The following is a 16,373-nucleotide window of genomic DNA, read 5'->3' as shown; positions in this document are numbered from 1 at the left end:
TCGTACCATGCGTCAAACCCGACTCGCGCGACATGTCGGTCTCCACGATACACCTGACTCTCTTCCGTATTTGATCAACTATTTTCTTGGCGCGTTGCAACTGCCTAGACTGCGTGGAGATGGTTGGACATGCGCATTGCGCAATATCGGCGGAAGCGGGAGAGGTTCAAACTGGACAAAGTTAACGGCGCTTCTCCTTCCAGGAAGCAAACGGCAAGTGCCGAGTGCTAGTAGTTGCGATCCACTGGCACGAAGAGCTTGCTCATTGGGTTTTTATCATTGGGTCTTGACGAACGTGAGGGACATAATGTTGCACGTAAGATGCCTTGGTGCCAGTGGTACGTCTTGTCTCAACGGCACAGTTGAATATCAAAACGAGGTCGCCGAACCTTAGACCAGTCAACTACTTATGCTGCCTCTGCAAGGAGTCGTGAACAGGACCCCTGTCATGATCAGCTACATCAAGCCCAATCTGCCTGCAGGTGTAATCATCTGCATAAGTCTTGCACTTGGCTAACATACGCCTTGCACCGACGCAATTGCCGAGACCTCCATGCCGCAGTTCGCGAACGCGTCCACTTCGCCCCTCTTCGGGATTAATGTTAATGTCTCCACCGAAGCTCAAATTGGGAAGCCCGGTTGCGGGAGACTTCTTCACCGTTTCACCGTTAAGAATTGGAATCCAATTTCAATGCAAACTGAACCAGCAGGAGCTTGTCCTGGCCGCCACCACCAGACGGATTCAACCTTCGTCTGGCTTCGGGAGCGCGTCAACCCGATCCATGGCCTCGTTGTTGCCTTGATAACAGTCCTCATCCATTCAGTTTGGTATCACTTGGTATACATTCGTACTCTAGACCATCCTCCTATCTATACCCTAGATGAGCTTTCATTCTACCATTGCCTGAAGGAAGCGATACGTACCCAATGCTGCTTATAGATCCATTCCCATTAGCAAGAGCTGTTCAAACTGGTCGTCCGACTTCGGCGTGTCAGTGCCGTATGCACCTACACCTGACAGCAGAGCGGCATCCTCCTCCGGTATTGTCCACCTCACGGAATCTGAGCGGCGCGTCGCAACAAGGACGAACATCTCATCGGCCACATCTCCCGGAGAGAATCTCTCCCATGATCCTCCCTGGTCGGTTTGGTCGGTAAGAGTGCTGGTTGATGCTCTTGTCTGCACAAGCACCGGCGTGAACTCGAACCACAGACCGAAGACGTTCCAGAAGGGCGTCTCTTTAGCCAGGCTGCGGATCTTGTACGAGATGATGACCGAAGGGGAGCTCCAACCTCCATCGGTGGTAGTTGGCGGAGAGGTAAGATGTAAAAGGGATCGCAGTAGAGGGGCAAGTAGTGCCGGAAAGTAAATCTACCAGGAGCAGGATTCGTCGGCCTAAGCACAGGAGTCTTAGAGCGTCAAAGACATACGAGATCGCTGCAAAGGACGTGTGTCAAGCGTCGACCTTTGGGCGGGAGAAGACCGAGCTCCTGCAAGATTGCGCTGGCATGCTCCCGCGAGCCCCATGCGAGCGCGCGCACTCGCACTGCGGGACACGAATGAAGGTTCGCCTCGAGCAGCGGGCACACCTCGGGCAGATCTGTCGCGACGAGAAGATCCAGATCCGGCCGCATCCATCCCGCGACGCGCGCTGCGACGAACCCGGTGCCCGATCCCAGCTCGACAGCGGTGATTGGGTGTTCCGTGGTACGTGGGGCGCGCGTACGTGAGGACATTCGTGTAAACGGCGGCGGGTCGAACTCGAGCGTGGGCCCGGAAAACGGATCCAGGTACGCGAGCATCGCGTGGGATGCTTCCCTGCGTTCGCACCAAACACGAGTTAGCCAGGCTGTCCATGTACAACGATGTGGATCGAGGAGCAGATTCACCATATACGACCTGCGATGCCATACGTTCGGATGGCGCCCTCTTGAGCGGTGGAGTCGAAGCGAGCGTCCGTCTCAGACGACACACTGGCCAGCGGATAAATATCGAGGTCTGCGGGGAAGTTGGGATCGCCGCCGGAGGCCATGTCCTGGTCGGGTCCGAGGCTGGTGGTGGTTCACAGGCAAGAAAGAAGATGGCGAGTGGCAGGATGAGCGGTCTGGAGAAGCAGAGCAATCGAGATTATTGGTGTCTAGATTGCCGCCGAATCTAATCTCGACCACGTACGGGCGTCTCGACTCCTTCAACTCAACCACGACAGCCTCGGGCCACTATCAGTTGTACCGATTCAATTTACCCTGACTTGATTCGTAGTCCCAGAATATTGGTCGTACTCCATTGTATTCATCACCGAAACTCCACCTGAATATCTCGTCAAGATGTCTATACCGAGAACCCTAGTACGAGCCTCTCATCGGGACACTGTTCGGTTGCCCTCCGGAACTACGCTTGAGTACACCCTCATTCGGAGTTCATCAGAGCTACCCGCAACACCAGAAACTGTAGATGGACAAGTGCAGAAGCTCGCGATATGCTTGCATCCATGGTCATGGCTCGGTGGCCGCATGAACGACCCGTGAGTGCCTTAGGATTCGATGAATCGGTCATGAACTCATACTGTAACGACCACCTCGAGGGTATTGCAGCTACTCACAGAACCCCTCCTCGAGCGTGGATATGACGTATTGCGCTACAATTCCCGAGGCGTGGGTAAGTCCACCGGTTGGGCCTCGTTCACGGGTAGCCGCGAGGCCGAAGACCTGAAGGAGCTCGTGCAATGGGCACGATCCGAGATGCCTGACCTCAACTCCCTGGTTCTTGCTGTAAGGGAACGATTTGTCTGTAAGACGCCTCCTCACTCAACGTTCTCTATAGGGGTATTCCCATGGATCGCTCATAGCTTCTCTCCATCCTGTCCTGGACAATATCCAGACTTCGCACATCCTTCTGTCGTACCCTATCGGCCCTCGACACTGGCTCACCGCTTTCCATGGCTCACACTACACCAATGCGCTGAAATCGCTGCTGCACGACTCTCGGTCGAACGTACTCATTATTCACGGCGACGATGACAACTTCACCTCGGTCGACGCCTATGACGCATGGGTAACGAATCTCCAGAAGGACAGGGAGGCACTATCCTCGAGCGAGCAAGCTGTCCAGTCACCCGGAAAGCTAGAAGTCATGAAGGTCGAAGGCGCTTCACACTTCTGGCGAGAGGAGGACGCCGTCGGTCGTCTCCTCGATATAGTACGAAGTTGGCTCCCTTAATTTTGCAATATGGACGAGCCGTGACTCATGCGGCGCTGCGTCGAGTGAGCTTCCTCACATACGTTTTCGTCATACACAACCAAATTGACAGCCACTTTCTGTAGAGCGCACGCACGTACCTGACGATGCTCGAGGCTGGTTTGACGATTTCACCCTTTGCCGGATTCGCCGGGATACAGTGTAATCCTAGTGCACATCCATTACCACTGTCGTCTCAGCACATCTAGCGTGGTCTCGGCCTCTGCATATAGCACTCCCTCCCTGAATCGTAGGTTCTTGGAGTTCTGCACGGTCTTAGGATTCTCAGCTGATGCAGAAGAGGTTCCTCTTCATCGGCTGCAGACAAGTGGGGCAAGCCACACCTGACCGTGACCATTGTGCCCTTCAATCTCAGCCGGAATGCAATCAGACTGAAGTCGGCATCCTGCATACCACTGTGTGGACGCGACTGGTACCGGACTGTAGAGTGTCGATACACTATACCGGGTGCAAAGGTTGTGATATGATCTACGAACATGCCACAACTCGAACATGCCGTCTATGTACTTCGTAGTGCACGAGTACTGTACGTCCATTGTGATGAGGAGGTTGCCTCGGAAACCTCCTACGCTCAGTTCCAGCACGAGAATGGGATACCCATCCCTCACTCTTCCCAGTGTTGCCGAGCACGCACGCGAAGAGACAATTTACAATGGCGAAGGAAAATTCAATAAGTTACCGCAACGGTAAGGACAGAATAGCCGTGCTCAGGGTGGCCTACCGAGGTAGTAATCTACTACTAGATACTCGTCAGTATAGGTACTAATTACCTACTTAGATATCGGGAAGCCCAGTCCAAGGAAGCTAGTTATAACAACAGGCAGTAAGATGCGAGAAATACAAGAGCTCATGGCGAGTCATGGCAGGTGGGGAAACGCATCATCTCCGTCTTGCGGCCGCTTAGACGTCTTCATGCGCGAGGTCGTACTTAGACGAGAACTGCATCGAGCCGTTGTTGAGGGTGCCATCCGCGCCGCGCGTCGTCGACAGCTGGAAAGTATCCTGCTGGGTAGGGCGCGAGCGGAACTTCATGCTCATCTCGGAAGTGTGTGCCGGAGTGTTCTGGTACGTCTTCGCCGTGACGGCACGACCCATCGCCACACGTAGGATGATGATCTCAGGCGAGATACACTACAGAGGTGCAACCATCAGCAGGGATCTAATCAGAGAGAGAAGATAAACATACCATGATCTGGCCGAGAACAGGGAGGGCGAGGTTCTGCACGTTTGAGTTGCGCGCATACGTGATGATGAAGATGAGACCAGCGATGGCGTAGGGTACTGCAGACTCAATGAGCATGGAGGCGATCGAGCTGTAGGTCGCAGCGTGCTCGCGACCGATGGCACGCTTCGCACGCGCGCTCATATAGTACAGCCGGCCGACGAGGAGCAACGTGAGCAGGATGTTGAGCGAGATGGAGATGGAGAAGTAGGGCAGGGAGAACTGGACGGTGGTGTGGGTCCAAAGCGAGGCGTCCGGGCGCGAGGCTTGGTAGAGCGTCAGGAAGGACATGGCTGCAATACGAGATTAGTACGACGCAGCATAACGTAGAAGTATGTGGACGCACCGGTCGATCCGAGGAAGACGAGGCCTGGGAAGATGATGACCCAGATGGTGTTCCACACCACATATGTACGCCAGAGCTGCCCGCGTGGTAAGTATCAGTCGATCCTTCTTCCTCAAGAAGGATCACTCACCAGAAGAGCATCAGCCAAGAAGTTGCCAATGACGTACCCCGCATTCCCCGCGGTGTTGGTGTCCATGGCGTAGTTGGCGAAGAACCATGCCATCGGGCCTCCATCAAATCCGCGGTTGTTCACGAACATAAGTTGCGTCATGCGCGTGTTGCATGCGAAGTTGACCGTGCCGGTAACAAACATGGCAAGAACGAAAGCGACAAGGAACCAGCTGTTCTTCGACGTCCGGTGGAAGCTGCGAGGGAAGATATGCCACAGGCACTCCGCGACCACCGCGATGTGAACACCTATCGAAGAAAGAAAGTCAGTGCAACCGCTTCCGAGTATCATCAGGGAAGAGCAAGAGACCACATACCATAGGCAACACCACCGAGGACGGCACCAACCAAGTTGGAGCTCTCAAGCCAGAGGTCGGCAGATGTCTCGCCCGGAGGTGGAAAAGACGTCTGGGAGTCGGACATGATGGCGGTGGACTTGGGGAAGGGAGAAGCCTGTACTAAAGAAACGGCCAAGAAGGATGTGTCGACTGAAACGGGGTCGAACAGCGCTCTACTGCGTCGACACCGAATACATATAAGCGTAGGTGGGGCCCGGGTAGATCAGAGGACAGCCTCACTGCCTCAGGGCTGATCTCTGCAGCTGTCATCCGCATGCTGCATGCAGGCCAACGTTTACCCCCTTTCCGACGCGAACCGCTCCCGGGCGGCGGGCCACATCAGCCGACCGCCGACACGGAGAGTGTGACCGACTACCAACTCGGCTAGTCAATATGCGCTGTTTGGGCGGTGGAACATGGGAGTCCCCTGGCCCGATTGATTCCGACCTGTCAAACGTCGATATTAGCCAGTAGGGTTACCTCTGAGTGCGGGAACAATGGACGGAAACCGTCAGGACTGGCCAGCGAACCGTGAGAGGTCCTGCAGCATATCGAGAAAGGATCAGCGATGGATGATACTAGGATGATCCCAGGGACAACGTACATATGTTCAGGCATCCCATGGAGCGTCGGTATCAATGCTGATCGAGCACATCAGCTGGGCGGGCGGTTGGTAAGTACATCGCCGAGGTAAGGTAGGCCGGGGCGATCGGAGTGTCAACCCATCTAGACAATGAACCTGGGACGGTCTACATCTTTGAGGTGAGGGCTCAGTTCAACTGGCGATACAGCTCTGGAGTCTAGTCGCTTCGGGGGCAAGCACACCGATCAGAACGCTTGCGCTCCGAGGAGACGGGCGTGAGGTTGCGGAGAAGGAGCGGGCGCTTAGAAATAGTCGCGTCTCAGCCTCGGCCACGACCATCATCGTCTACCTGATCCTGCTCAGCTTGTACATACTACTGCTAGCGGCATCTTTTACGCCACAAAAACCAGAAGCATGCCGGCGGCCTGAGATAACCCAATCTACGATCATGCCAGTGTGATCGGGTGAGCCCACGCCATTCGGCGTACTATCCGGATCCCGGTGATAGTCACTAGTAAGTGGTCCTTGTAGCTTGAACTATCAGACTGGATGCACGTATGTCAACAAAGTTTCTGCGATGCATGGTGGGTCGTTGGCATCATTCATTCGTGCGTTTATGCCTGACGCTGTCCGAAGTGCGAAAAAATATTGATCACAGATAACTCCGACTCGGAGGATACGATTCAGCAATCTCTACAACACAAGCTGCAATACAGTCCACTATGGGCTTTGGACGGGAGATGAAGTGCACTCTGGCACTTCAGTAAGTCAAGAATTCTCCTAAGACTGTCTATGGCACGTAGTACTGACCTCCGAACCGATGCTCTAGAAGCACTCGTCAGGGTTGAACACGGTGTCGCTGTCGCGACGCGAAGTGCAACCGGCGGGCGACGGGGTGACAGCTGCGACCATACAAAGCGTAAACAAGCGGACCCGATGCTAGACGCGTCAGCGACGTACCGTCCTCGAGGCTCACGGCAGGCGCGGCGGTGACGAATGCCAGGAAGGAGGCAAGGAAGAAGAACTTGTAGAAGATCTGCATGTTTGCAAAGAGGTGCGAGTTCGAGCTTGAAGTGAATATGTCGGCTGGACCGATGAGGTTCCCTCTGAAACGTTGAGCTATTTGTACTCTACAGAGTTCCTGTATGCAATCCAGGACTGACCCGCCCGATGCCGGTCATTCGAAAATCCGCGCACACACGGCGACGCCTATAGCCACGGTGTGCGATATCCCTGCAGTGGGATATTTGCAATGTATACAGCGTTCCCGATTGGCTTCACAGTTGTCTTCTGGGCAGGGTGGCGACGAAGGGTTACGGAGTTCTCCCTCGTCAGGAGGGCTTCCATGGCGCGCCGCTCGTCAAGATGCGATCATGCGCCCTACTAGGCTGGAATCTCGCAGTCGAGGTGAGTGTAGCACTCTTACTCCATTTGCCCAAGACCCTGAACGGAGACGGGTGTATCATGGGTGCAGGCCGCAGTTTGCACAATCCGCCCGCCTCTCACCGCATATGCTTGCCCCCGCGGGATATGCCACCTCAAGACATACCCCTCCTCACTGGTCTTCTGGTTTTCTCGCCGCTATCCCTATCCTCCTATCGAGACGGCGGACGGATGCCTTGGACAAGAGCAATGACAACATCGCCGTAACCCCGCAATCACAGTGAGTACTGCCTAACGTGCTCTACGTAATCGGAGTCTACGCCCATGTGCTCCAACATGGAGGGTGCTGCAAATCACTGCGGTAAGGAGATGATGGACTCGATCCGAAGATGCACATCATGATGCCGCGAGATCGAAGATCGCGCACTGTCAATGGCGTCTCTCTCCGTTCAGCCAATTCTAACGACTGCCTTCCGGCCAGATACGTCCTCCGGACAGTACCTCGCACGAGGTACAGTTGGTCTGCCCCCCTCCAAGAATCGTCCCACCCAGCATACCGACCGCCTCACGCTATCCCCACGAAACTCCCATGTCGGAAGGCACAGTTGAATTCACTGTCGACGGTATCGATGCTCCCGTCAAGACATGGTACAAGGTCTTCGGTGACCTCAAGTCCCGCCGCCCGCTTGTAACGCTGCACGGCGGTCCTGGTGTCGTCCACAACTACATGCTCGCGCTCGCGGACCTCGTCGGCACACATGGCGTCCCCGTCGTTGTCTACGACCAGCTCGGGAACGGGAACTCAACCCATCTGCCAGAGAAGATGGGCGACACCTCTTTCTGGACGGAGGCCCTCTTCATCAAGCAGCTCACCCACCTCCTCGAGCACCTCGGCATCCAGGACGACTTCGACCTGCTCGGGCACTCATGGGGTGGTATGCTGTCGGCGCGGTTCGCAACACAGCAACCGAAGGGGCTGAAGCACCTCATCATCTCGGACTCGCCCGCGAGCATGAAGCTCTGGGTCGAGGCGGCGAACAAGCTCCGTTCACAGTTGCCCCCAGATGTTCAGGTATGTACTCGTACTTTCGGCTAGCACTTGTCAAGACTCGGTCGACTAAGCCTATTTTGCAGAACACCTTGGACTCGCACGAAGCGGCCGGCACGACACAGTCCGAGGAGTACCATGGCGCGGTCATGCAGTTCTATGCTCGCCACTTGTGCAGACTCAACCCCATGCCCCAAGACATCCAAGATGTCTTCGGCTGGCTGCAGAAGGATCCCACCGTTTATCTCACAATGTATGACTTTCTGGCTCACTCTGGTCTGCCTGATGCTAACGAACTAACTTGGACTTACTAGGAACGGTCCTTCGGAGTTCCATATCACTGGGTCTCTGAAGGAGTGGTCGATCATCGGCGAGCTTCACAAGATCATCGTGCCCACTCTTCTGCTGAACAGTAAGTACGATGAGGCGCAGGACAGCGTCGTGCAGCCCTACTTCCATGAGCTGCAGAAGGTGAAATGGTATACATTCGCCGAGTCCAGTCACATGCCGCAGTACGAAGAAAGAGAGAAGTATGTACAGCTGGTTGGCGACTTCCTCGCATTGTAGGGATTTGGTGGGATGTATCACTTGGCTCGTGGAACAGACGCAGCGTTCCTCGTCTAACATGCGATTCAGACATACCACAACGTCCAGTAGTGTAGGTACAACGATGTACGTTACAACACGAAAGGGAGATGCGATAGCGACGAACAGACGGACAGATAAGACAAACCAGTAGGACCAGACTATGCTACACAAATTGCAATTTCAGAACGTCCATACCCTCCTTCATGACGCCGACGGAGTAGCGAAATGACCGCGCCCACGGCCCCTAGGGAAGCCTCTCGGCGATCCTCGGTCCATGAACCCTCGTCCGCCGCGCGGCGCAAAACCGCCTCGAGGAGGCCCACCCCTAGGCTCAAAACCCCGACCACCGCGGCCTCGTGCCGGTGAGGCGTTCGAGCCGTTCGTGGGCGAAGCAGCCTTGGCATGCCCGTTGGCTGAGCCGTTCTCGCTTACCGCAGGTGCGGATTTGCTAGCAGGCATCCCACCACGAACTGCGCCTACAGGGCCTCCACGTCCACGGTTGGGGTTGGTCATGATGTGAACAAAACCGCCGCGGCTATACCCATTCTGATGAGCGCCATTGTGTCTGCAAATTGAAAGCTCGTCAGGTGACATGGGGAGATAGCATGGACGACGAGGAACGTACGTGTTAGCAGCTGGACGGAAGCCTGCTGCGGGCTGCGATCCAGGATCCGGATGTACTGATGGATGAGGTCCAAACCGAGGCCTGAACGGAGCCTTTGGTTGTTGATGGGTGGGCGCCTTGGGGTTGGTGGATGCGAGGAATTGAGGGTTCGTGAGGTTCAGGCACGACCAGAATTCAACAGTGGATCCGCGGTACTGCGAACACCTGAGGTTGGGAATCAGAATCAGGACAAAAGAGGGATGATGGTTCATCATACCGGTCCCCTAGAGTGGTCCCTGCCATGAACGGTGCATCCCACACAACGTCCATCGACTTAGCATCCATGCCGATAACGACGCCCTTGAACGAAAGGGGAACACTTCCCGAGTCCTGCACCATCGTGACCCTATCTCCGAGTGCGAAGTGCTGATTCTGAAGGCGGTACACCGCGTGCGACGGCTTCAGGACTGCTTGCCTGGGAATGCCCTTCACAATGGCCTTCTTGAAACCTCCAGGTTGCTTGTTTGCCGTAAGATCATCTGCCAACGCCTCGATCTGTTTCACTGTTTCCTGTATGAAGAATTCCCATGTGAGCGGCGGCCGAGTCAAGAATGGCAGTAATGTTTCCTCCTAACCTTGGCCAACTGGTCACAGAAGAGCGACACAGGCTCGAAGTCTCGGACACCCTTGGAGTTAAGCCAAGTCTTGACCTCCTTGACCTTGGCATCGGGGTTTGACTCATCAGGGAAGACATCGGTAGACCTGGCCATCGCTATGTCGAAGTCAATCCCACAGCCTTGAAGAATATGTAAAACCAACATACCATCACCACCGCGGTCAAGAACACGGAACACCTCAGGGTACGTAGACTGAAGTAGAAGTCAGTGTGAGTCCTGCCAGTTCGCGAGAAAGCACAGACGAACCTTGTACTCATGGATGAGTTGGATCGCCTTATTGCTGAACTCCCAGAATCGGCTGTCCTTGCGCGAGTACTCGATGACCTTCAGGCCCTTGGCTTCGAACTTCAGACTCAGTCCAAGGTTGCTCTTGCTGCCGTCCGACGTCAGAACCATGAAGCTCGACGTGATCTTCGATAGCGCCCTCCCAGACATGCCGAGCATCTCCCCGACCTTGAACGAGGGGAAGTACTTGTTCTGCATGCGGTTGGCGACAACAGACTTGAACTTGTCGTTCTCCGTCTTCTCCGTGGGGAAGAACTAAACATGGCATGTGAGATAAAACGACAAGGTGAAATTTGGAATACCTTACAGCAAGGATAACGGAGAGCGTGTCCTCCGCCGTCGCAGACACTTGAGCAGCGACACCGTATGCGTGCTCGCCGAGGAAGAACACTTTGCTACCGTCGGGGAACTCTTCAGACAGCGGTGGGGCCTCTTTCTCAACAAACCGTGGATCCTCCGAGCTGACCTCGGAGACGGCCATCTGGACAGCCTGCTCAACCTCCTTTTCGGGTCCTTCGTAGTCCTTGACGAATGCGCCAGTATCCAAGCGCTTGAGACCTGCAGCCTACGTTAGCGAGAACGCGCGAACGTCAATTACGAGACAAACCTTTGAGAGGGCGAACGTGGAGAAGCACATCGACGTTGCCCGTGATAACACCGCAGCGCTTCGAGTAGTATTGCTCGATCTTCTCTGCCTTCATCTTCCACAAGCCAAGGCCCTGCGGCGTGTGAGGATTTGAGACGACCTTCTCGGGCGACCCGGGAGCGACGGTGATCTTCTCGTACTTGAAGAGCGAATCGGACACAGAGGTGACGAGGCCCTCCTGCAGGAACGGCCACCCGACGAACGTCCGCTGGCCAATCATCTCTTGTGCGATGGCCTCAACCTTCCTGTGCTCGTGAGGGTTCTCGATGTGGACGACCATGGACTTGTTCCTGCTCTCAGAGCCATGCACGTTGACGCCGTGGTGTCCGAGGGAAGCGGTATGCGGCAAGGTCTGCAGGGACGGGAAGCCTGCCAGCGCGTCCGCACCAATGCGGACGCCATCGCACAGGCCCTCAATTAGATGAAGTCCGTCGAGAGTAGGGAGATCGAAAGGCTCCATGGTGCAGTAGCATCGATGCAGGGTCGGGAAGAAGCCGGGAAGAGATGAAGGATATTCCGTCGGTTCACCAGGGTTGTACGTGAACTTGGTGCTAGTCCCAAAGGAGTTGCGCCACTTCTCATTCTCGGTCAACAGAGGTTCCTTGGCTATCAAGTGAAGGTTAGAGGATGATGAGACCGACAACATAGTAGTAACGTACGAGCCATAGCCTTGAGCAGCCGCTTCTCGTCGATGAACGGAATCTTGACGATAGCCTCCCAGTCTTGCTTCTTTCCGTTGAGGTCCTGCTCGAACTCGGTAGGGTAGAAATCCAATATGGGCGAGTTCGGGTCAGACATGAGGTCCTGGAGAATGCGTGCCGTTAGTACGCCCTCGGGCAGAGAACAAACAAGCGCCGCACCCTGTAAGGAGCCGGTATAAGCGCCTTGCTAGCCTCGGGCAAGACACCCATCAGTTGCTCGAAGGGCCGGAACGGACGCCCGAGGTCGAATTTGAAGGACATTTTGTCGACGCCCTTAAGATCTGCGCGAGGTGTCGACACTCAGTACACAAGCAATTCCTCCGTATGTTAATATGCGTACCTGAGATGCGCGGAGCGTAGTGGTAGTTGTAGAACCAACTCCAAGACGCGACACCGCTGTAGTAGTAGTGCATGACCCACTGAAGACCCTCGACATATCGGTAGACGAGGTCGCCCAACGCCTTCGGGTCGTCGTACGAAAATTCCAACTTCCCCTATAGAAGGGATCAGCCCTCGATACAGAAACACTGGTGGCTCTGCGACTCGACGCACCTTATAGTATCCCCTCTTCCACTCGTCCATCTTCTCCTTCACTGACAGTTCATATCGCGAGTCAAAGTCCCCGTCCTTGTCGTCCTCCATGACCTTCGCCTTCTCATACTTGTTCAGTACCCGATCAACGGCAGCCCGCGACTCCTCGTCATCCTCGTCCTCCCACTCTTCGTCTTCTCCTTCTGCTTCGTCCTCTCCTGTCTTGCCGTTCTCTGGCAAAGGCTCATCTAACTCTCCGGGGAAGCGCCATGTCACCAAGTTCCTGTCTTCGTCATCATACTCATCCCATGCAACAGAGAGACGCAAGTCCTCCGCCAGACGAGTGATGAACTGCCTGTCCCCCGCTGGGAAGTCGTTCACCATGGTAAGAGGGGGCTGCCCGGCGTGCTGCGAGGGCGACAACTTCCTCCGCTCGAGCACGAACGCCTTGACCTGATCGAATATATGCCGTTGCGACGATGTCAAGACTGTTCACGTTGGGTCAGCATGCTGGTGTGTCAACAGGCGCAAATTATACGCACCCAACTTGGACCTCTTCCTTCCCATCTCCATCTCCTTCACGTGCTTTGCCTGCTTCCCCTTATACCAGTTGAGATCCGCGTACTCCTTCTCGAAGACCTCTCTCTCCCAATCCGCCATCTCGTCCAGGATGACCTGTAGACGTTTCGTGTTGATGGTACCGTTCTCGTTCAAATAGCCGTCTATATGCATACGTTAGATTCAAAAGCGTCTCCGCCGAGTGTAGCACGAACCTAATGAAGGCAATGCCTTCTTGTAAACATCGAACAACTTCTCCAAGCCGTTCTCATGGATGTGCAGGTCAGGCAGATTCGGCAAGAAGTCATTGCCGACGAAGACGGCTAGCAAGATGAAGTCGTCGATGATGTGTTCGAGACTGTACTCGAATGGCAGCACCGGCTCAATATCATGGAACTCAAGGTCCAGATACTCTCGCATAAGTGTTAGGTGAAGCAGGTAGAAGTTGATAGCGTCCAGACTGTATACATGATTGTCAGCAAACGGACCGGTAGCTGTTGACTGGGCTATATGACACACCTCTTGTTGCCCTTGCTCTTCGAAGCAGGGCCAAACTTCACCTCCTCTCGCAACAGACAGAAGTGAGGGTCGTGGCTGAGCAGACCCAGCATAATCAAATCGGCGTCCAGGCCGTACAGGCAGTGTCGCACGTTGGGGTCGTAGTCTGGTTGTGCCCTCGACAGCCGGATATACTCCATGATCTTGTGCTCTCCTTCTCCGGGCACGTCGTGTCCCGACAGCACCACCGAGACGTCCCGCCAGTTTGCATCTTCTGATATCTTCTTGTTCACGAAGTAACGCAACTGCTCCGAGAGCTTCGCCATGAACTCCGTGCCTGCACGATGCATCCGCATACACGGCTCTCGTGAGGACTGCCCGCTCTTGCCCACAAAACAATAGCTGCAACGGAGAACGTACCTGGTGTAATGCAGTTGCTGTCGAACGCCTTCGTATCTGGCAGCTTCTCTCCTTTCCTCTCCGCCTTCTCGCGCACCTCCTTCGCCTCCTTCGCAGTTCGGAAGCGACGACTCCGCTGTTGGTTCATCTTCGCCCGCGGAGCGACACCATCGATAGCCATGAAGAACAGCTTCTTGGGTTTAATCTTGCCAAACAAATGATCGACATACGCAAAGATAGACGTGAATATTTGTTCTTCGGATAGTCGGAAATGGGCGTCCTCGTCATTGGGATGTGAGCCTGAACCAGGTCAGACCACAGTAGGAACTGATACTGAAATGCACGTACAGTTATGTATAATACCATTGAAGTCGACATATAGGTTATCTGGTGCAAGTCTTGAGAAGTCTGCGGGCACAAACGAGAAGGTGGTTACATACCGAACTCGGGGATCTTGTTCTCCTGGATTAGTTGCGATGTCAAGGGGTACCGCTCGCTATGGCAAAGTTAGCTTGTATCCGACAAGAGCTGGAGAAGTGCTCACGAGATGTATCTGAAGAACTGCGGCGGGGTCAGCTGGAGTTGGTGAGATGTTCAAGAGACATACCTTCGGGATACCTAAGGTGCGGACAGACGTTAGCTATATTCCAGAGTCAAAATCAGACACTCACCCATTGTGCCCGACCGGTAGTACTATAGTACAAGTAAATGGAAGTTGTGTGGTGTGTAGGGGTCGCGTAGACCGTGAGTAGTGGCGGAAGGAGGAGGAGGAGTCGTACGCGCGGAGCCTGGCGTCAACCGTGCCAAATTCGGTAGACGCCCATAATAACTGGCCGAGCCACAGTAAGTGCTTACTTCGAATCGCTCATGCGCTCATGATTCATCCGAACCGTCACCTCCGCTGCCCTCCTAATATTTAACCACTAGGATGACTCGATGTCGCCGGGCAAACACACACTCGAAGTCGCCAGTGAACCCAAGTAAACAAAGTTGTTACATCGTGAGGTGCAAATGTTGTTACATTTCAGCTAATAAGTATCCCTCTCGGTATGCTTCACAAAGACATACATCTCCATGTCACCAGGGTACGGTGGCGGAGCCTTGATAGGACCTGACCCTGCGACCTCGAAGTTCATGCTCTTGTAGATCGCGAGCTGTTCAATTAGAGGTGAGCATCGCGCTGTTCCAAGAGCTACCGCGGCAAGGACTGACATTGGTTTCGCCAACAGTCTCCAAGCACGTTGGGACCTTGATAGCATGAGCCTGGTCGTCCATCGTCGTCAGCCCGCACAAGTCTCAGCGCGCCGTTCAAAATCCCTACCTTCTTCTCCACGTAGTCGATGAGCGCCCTTCCGACGCCCTTCTTCTGGTGTTCCGGCGACGTTCCAATTACCTGCAAGTGGTATCCTCCCAGTTTCACCCCTGCGCCTTGGGATCGCTCGACGAGGGCATCATATTGGCTGAGGAACTGCGGTCAAGGCACCGTGCGAGTGCGTGAGGATCGTGGCGGGAGATACGGGAGAGAACAGCACGAACGATGTCCCACCACTCGCGGCACTCAGGTGAGAGCTTCTCCATGATCTGATTCCATCCCGCCTCGCGCTGCGCATCGCTGCAATACAGAGAGGGCGCATCCAAAAGAAATTGCCAATGTCGTGGTCAGTGCGGGTGTTGGCTCCGATGTGCGAACGGGCTTACGAGTCCAGGAACTTGTGTCCAGGGCCGAACCTATCACCGCCGAGGAGTCAGCGTTGGATCTATGCGACGTTTGCGCAACGCCGCCCAGGGTCCTCGGGCTTACCAGAGTGTCACACCTACGACGCCGACTTCGGGCAGCTCTCCGACATGGATCTCACCTTCACCCTTGGCAAGGGCTGCGGTCAGGTGGGCGCGGAGGAATGGCTCCTGCAGATCCTTGTTCCCCCCGAGACCCCCGCCAAAGTAGCCTAAGGCACCAAACCCGGTGAGTACGAATATCCGTCTTGGATGAGCGCAGTTTTCGCACTGTAGTGGAACGCCTCCGCAAGGATCTTCGCGTAGAGATCCAGCTCGGCATCTGCGCATGTGCGCACCCCATAAATGCGCGATAAGCAGGAGCATGTGAGTTCAAGCAGGACGAACTGAGCGTACCCGAAGGGTTAGACACCTCACGAACGGTCACAGACATGCTTGCAGGCTAGTCTGAGGTGCTGCTGGTGGATCTGATAGAGAACAGAATAGCGTCTGCGCCCATTAGTTATGGCTTTATGGCTAACGCCTGGATATGTCAGCGGGATATCGCGATGGCGATGTTCTCTTCGCAGCGATTGCGCCCATGTGATGGACACATCTTCGCATGGCAGGTTTGACCGGGGTCTGGGGATGGCAACTCGTGGAGTGGCACTGATGCTCGATCACAACGGACATCGTGATACTTTCTCCATGGATCTGCGTCTATCGACGCCACTGTCAAAGACAGATCATACACAAGAAGATCCATTTGGTCGGTGTGGGAGCGCTAGGAGGGGTTAGTGTTCTGCAGCAAACGTGCATGCTACAGCAA

The 16,373-nt window shown here is 54.9% G+C and overlaps 7 protein-coding genes across 7 annotated transcripts; 2 read left to right on the top strand and 5 right to left on the bottom strand.

The window, feature by feature from the left end:
- Positions 1-663: 663 nt before the first annotated feature.
- L226DRAFT_535122 (uncharacterized protein) lies at positions 664-2,065 on the bottom strand. The gene is made up of 4 exons (XM_067680835.1): positions 1,891-2,065; positions 1,432-1,819; positions 925-1,372; positions 664-870 (listed from the first exon to the last, which is right to left on the bottom strand). The coding sequence occupies exons 1-3, from the start codon at positions 2,031-2,033 to the stop codon at positions 935-937; spliced, it is 969 nt and encodes a 322-aa protein (XP_067535481.1). The 5' UTR covers positions 2,034-2,065; the 3' UTR covers positions 664-870; positions 925-934.
- Positions 2,066-2,201: 136 nt separating this feature from the next.
- Positions 2,202-3,480, top strand: L226DRAFT_486870 (alpha/beta-hydrolase). Its single transcript, XM_067677174.1, has 4 exons — positions 2,202-2,522; positions 2,583-2,769; positions 2,822-3,261; positions 3,322-3,480. Exons 1-3 carry the CDS (start codon positions 2,326-2,328, stop codon positions 3,215-3,217), a joined length of 780 nt encoding a protein of 259 aa, XP_067535480.1. The 5' UTR covers positions 2,202-2,325; the 3' UTR covers positions 3,218-3,261; positions 3,322-3,480.
- Positions 3,481-4,156: 676 nt separating this feature from the next.
- L226DRAFT_571168 (uncharacterized protein) lies at positions 4,157-5,415 on the bottom strand (the record flags this gene model as incomplete). The annotated part of the gene is made up of 5 exons (XM_067684519.1): positions 4,157-4,387; positions 4,443-4,771; positions 4,825-4,900; positions 4,955-5,241; positions 5,310-5,415. 5 exons carry the CDS (start codon positions 5,413-5,415, stop codon positions 4,157-4,159), a joined length of 1,029 nt encoding a protein of 342 aa, XP_067535479.1.
- A 1,323-nt stretch (positions 5,416-6,738) lies between these two features.
- On the bottom strand, positions 6,739-6,955 carry L226DRAFT_571167 (uncharacterized protein; the record flags this gene model as incomplete). Its single annotated transcript, XM_067684518.1, has 2 exons — positions 6,739-6,815; positions 6,874-6,955. The coding sequence occupies 2 exons, from the start codon at positions 6,953-6,955 to the stop codon at positions 6,739-6,741; spliced, it is 159 nt and encodes a 52-aa protein (XP_067535478.1).
- Positions 6,956-7,784: 829 nt separating this feature from the next.
- Positions 7,785-9,022, top strand: L226DRAFT_68290 (proline-specific peptidase). Its single transcript, XM_067687149.1, has 3 exons — positions 7,785-8,368; positions 8,431-8,597; positions 8,659-9,022. Exons 1-3 carry the CDS (start codon positions 7,886-7,888, stop codon positions 8,909-8,911), a joined length of 903 nt encoding a protein of 300 aa, XP_067535477.1. The 5' UTR covers positions 7,785-7,885; the 3' UTR covers positions 8,912-9,022.
- Positions 9,023-9,133: 111 nt separating this feature from the next.
- Positions 9,134-11,424, bottom strand: L226DRAFT_463277 (uncharacterized protein; the record flags this gene model as incomplete). Its single annotated transcript, XM_067675778.1, has 8 exons — positions 9,134-9,478; positions 9,554-9,761; positions 9,814-10,106; positions 10,172-10,308; positions 10,360-10,405; positions 10,460-10,753; positions 10,806-11,056; positions 11,106-11,424. 8 exons carry the CDS (start codon positions 11,422-11,424, stop codon positions 9,134-9,136), a joined length of 1,893 nt encoding a protein of 630 aa, XP_067535476.1.
- Positions 11,425-14,731: 3,307 nt separating this feature from the next.
- Positions 14,732-16,018, bottom strand: L226DRAFT_535116 (uncharacterized protein). The gene is made up of 8 exons (XM_067680834.1): positions 15,962-16,018; positions 15,837-15,887; positions 15,633-15,777; positions 15,530-15,559; positions 15,368-15,443; positions 15,153-15,299; positions 15,044-15,094; positions 14,732-14,985 (listed from the first exon to the last, which is right to left on the bottom strand). The coding sequence occupies exons 1-8, from the start codon at positions 15,996-15,998 to the stop codon at positions 14,860-14,862; spliced, it is 663 nt and encodes a 220-aa protein (XP_067535475.1). The 5' UTR covers positions 15,999-16,018; the 3' UTR covers positions 14,732-14,859.
- Between the last annotated feature and the right edge of the window lie 355 nt (positions 16,019-16,373).

The sequence above is a fragment of the Lentinus tigrinus genome (assembly GCF_003813185.1).
Source record: "Lentinus tigrinus ALCF2SS1-7 unplaced genomic scaffold L226scaffold_12, whole genome shotgun sequence".
NCBI lineage: Eukaryota > Fungi > Basidiomycota > Agaricomycetes > Polyporales > Polyporaceae > Lentinus > Lentinus tigrinus.
The sequence above is the reverse complement of the archived record's forward strand: the minus strand, read 5'-3'. Positions and strand labels throughout refer to the sequence as shown.

Coding starts and splice junctions, on each gene's coding strand:
- L226DRAFT_535116 (XM_067680834.1), bottom strand. CDS start 15,998: ATGTCTGTGACCGTTCGTGAGGTGTCTAACCCTTCGG. Junction 15,888..15,961: donor TGAGGTGTCTAACCCTTCGG/GTACGCTCAGTT, acceptor GCACATGCGCAG/ATGCCGAGCTGGATCTCTAC. Junction 15,444..15,529: donor GGACACAAGTTCCTGGACTC/GTAAGCCCGTTC, acceptor TCTGTATTGCAG/CGATGCGCAGCGCGAGGCGG.
- L226DRAFT_68290 (XM_067687149.1), top strand. CDS start 7,886: ATGTCGGAAGGCACAGTTGAATTCACTGTCGACGGTATCGATGCTCCC. Junction 8,369..8,430: donor AGTTGCCCCCAGATGTTCAG/GTATGTACTCGT, acceptor CCTATTTTGCAG/AACACCTTGGACTCGCACGA. Junction 8,598..8,658: donor CCCACCGTTTATCTCACAAT/GTATGACTTTCT, acceptor TGGACTTACTAG/GAACGGTCCTTCGGAGTTCC.
- L226DRAFT_535122 (XM_067680835.1), bottom strand. CDS start 2,033: ATGGCCTCCGGCGGCGATCCCAACTTCCCCGCAGACCTCGATATTTAT. Junction 1,820..1,890: donor GGCATCGCAGGTCGTATATG/GTGAATCTGCTC, acceptor GTGCGAACGCAG/GGAAGCATCCCACGCGATGC. Junction 1,373..1,431: donor ACGTCCTTTGCAGCGATCTC/GTATGTCTTTGA, acceptor TGCTCCTGGTAG/ATTTACTTTCCGGCACTACT.
- L226DRAFT_486870 (XM_067677174.1), top strand. CDS start 2,326: ATGTCTATACCGAGAACCCTAGTACGAGCCTCTCATCGGGACACTGTT. Junction 2,523..2,582: donor GGTGGCCGCATGAACGACCC/GTGAGTGCCTTA, acceptor GACCACCTCGAG/GGTATTGCAGCTACTCACAG. Junction 2,770..2,821: donor TCAACTCCCTGGTTCTTGCT/GTAAGGGAACGA, acceptor CGTTCTCTATAG/GGGTATTCCCATGGATCGCT.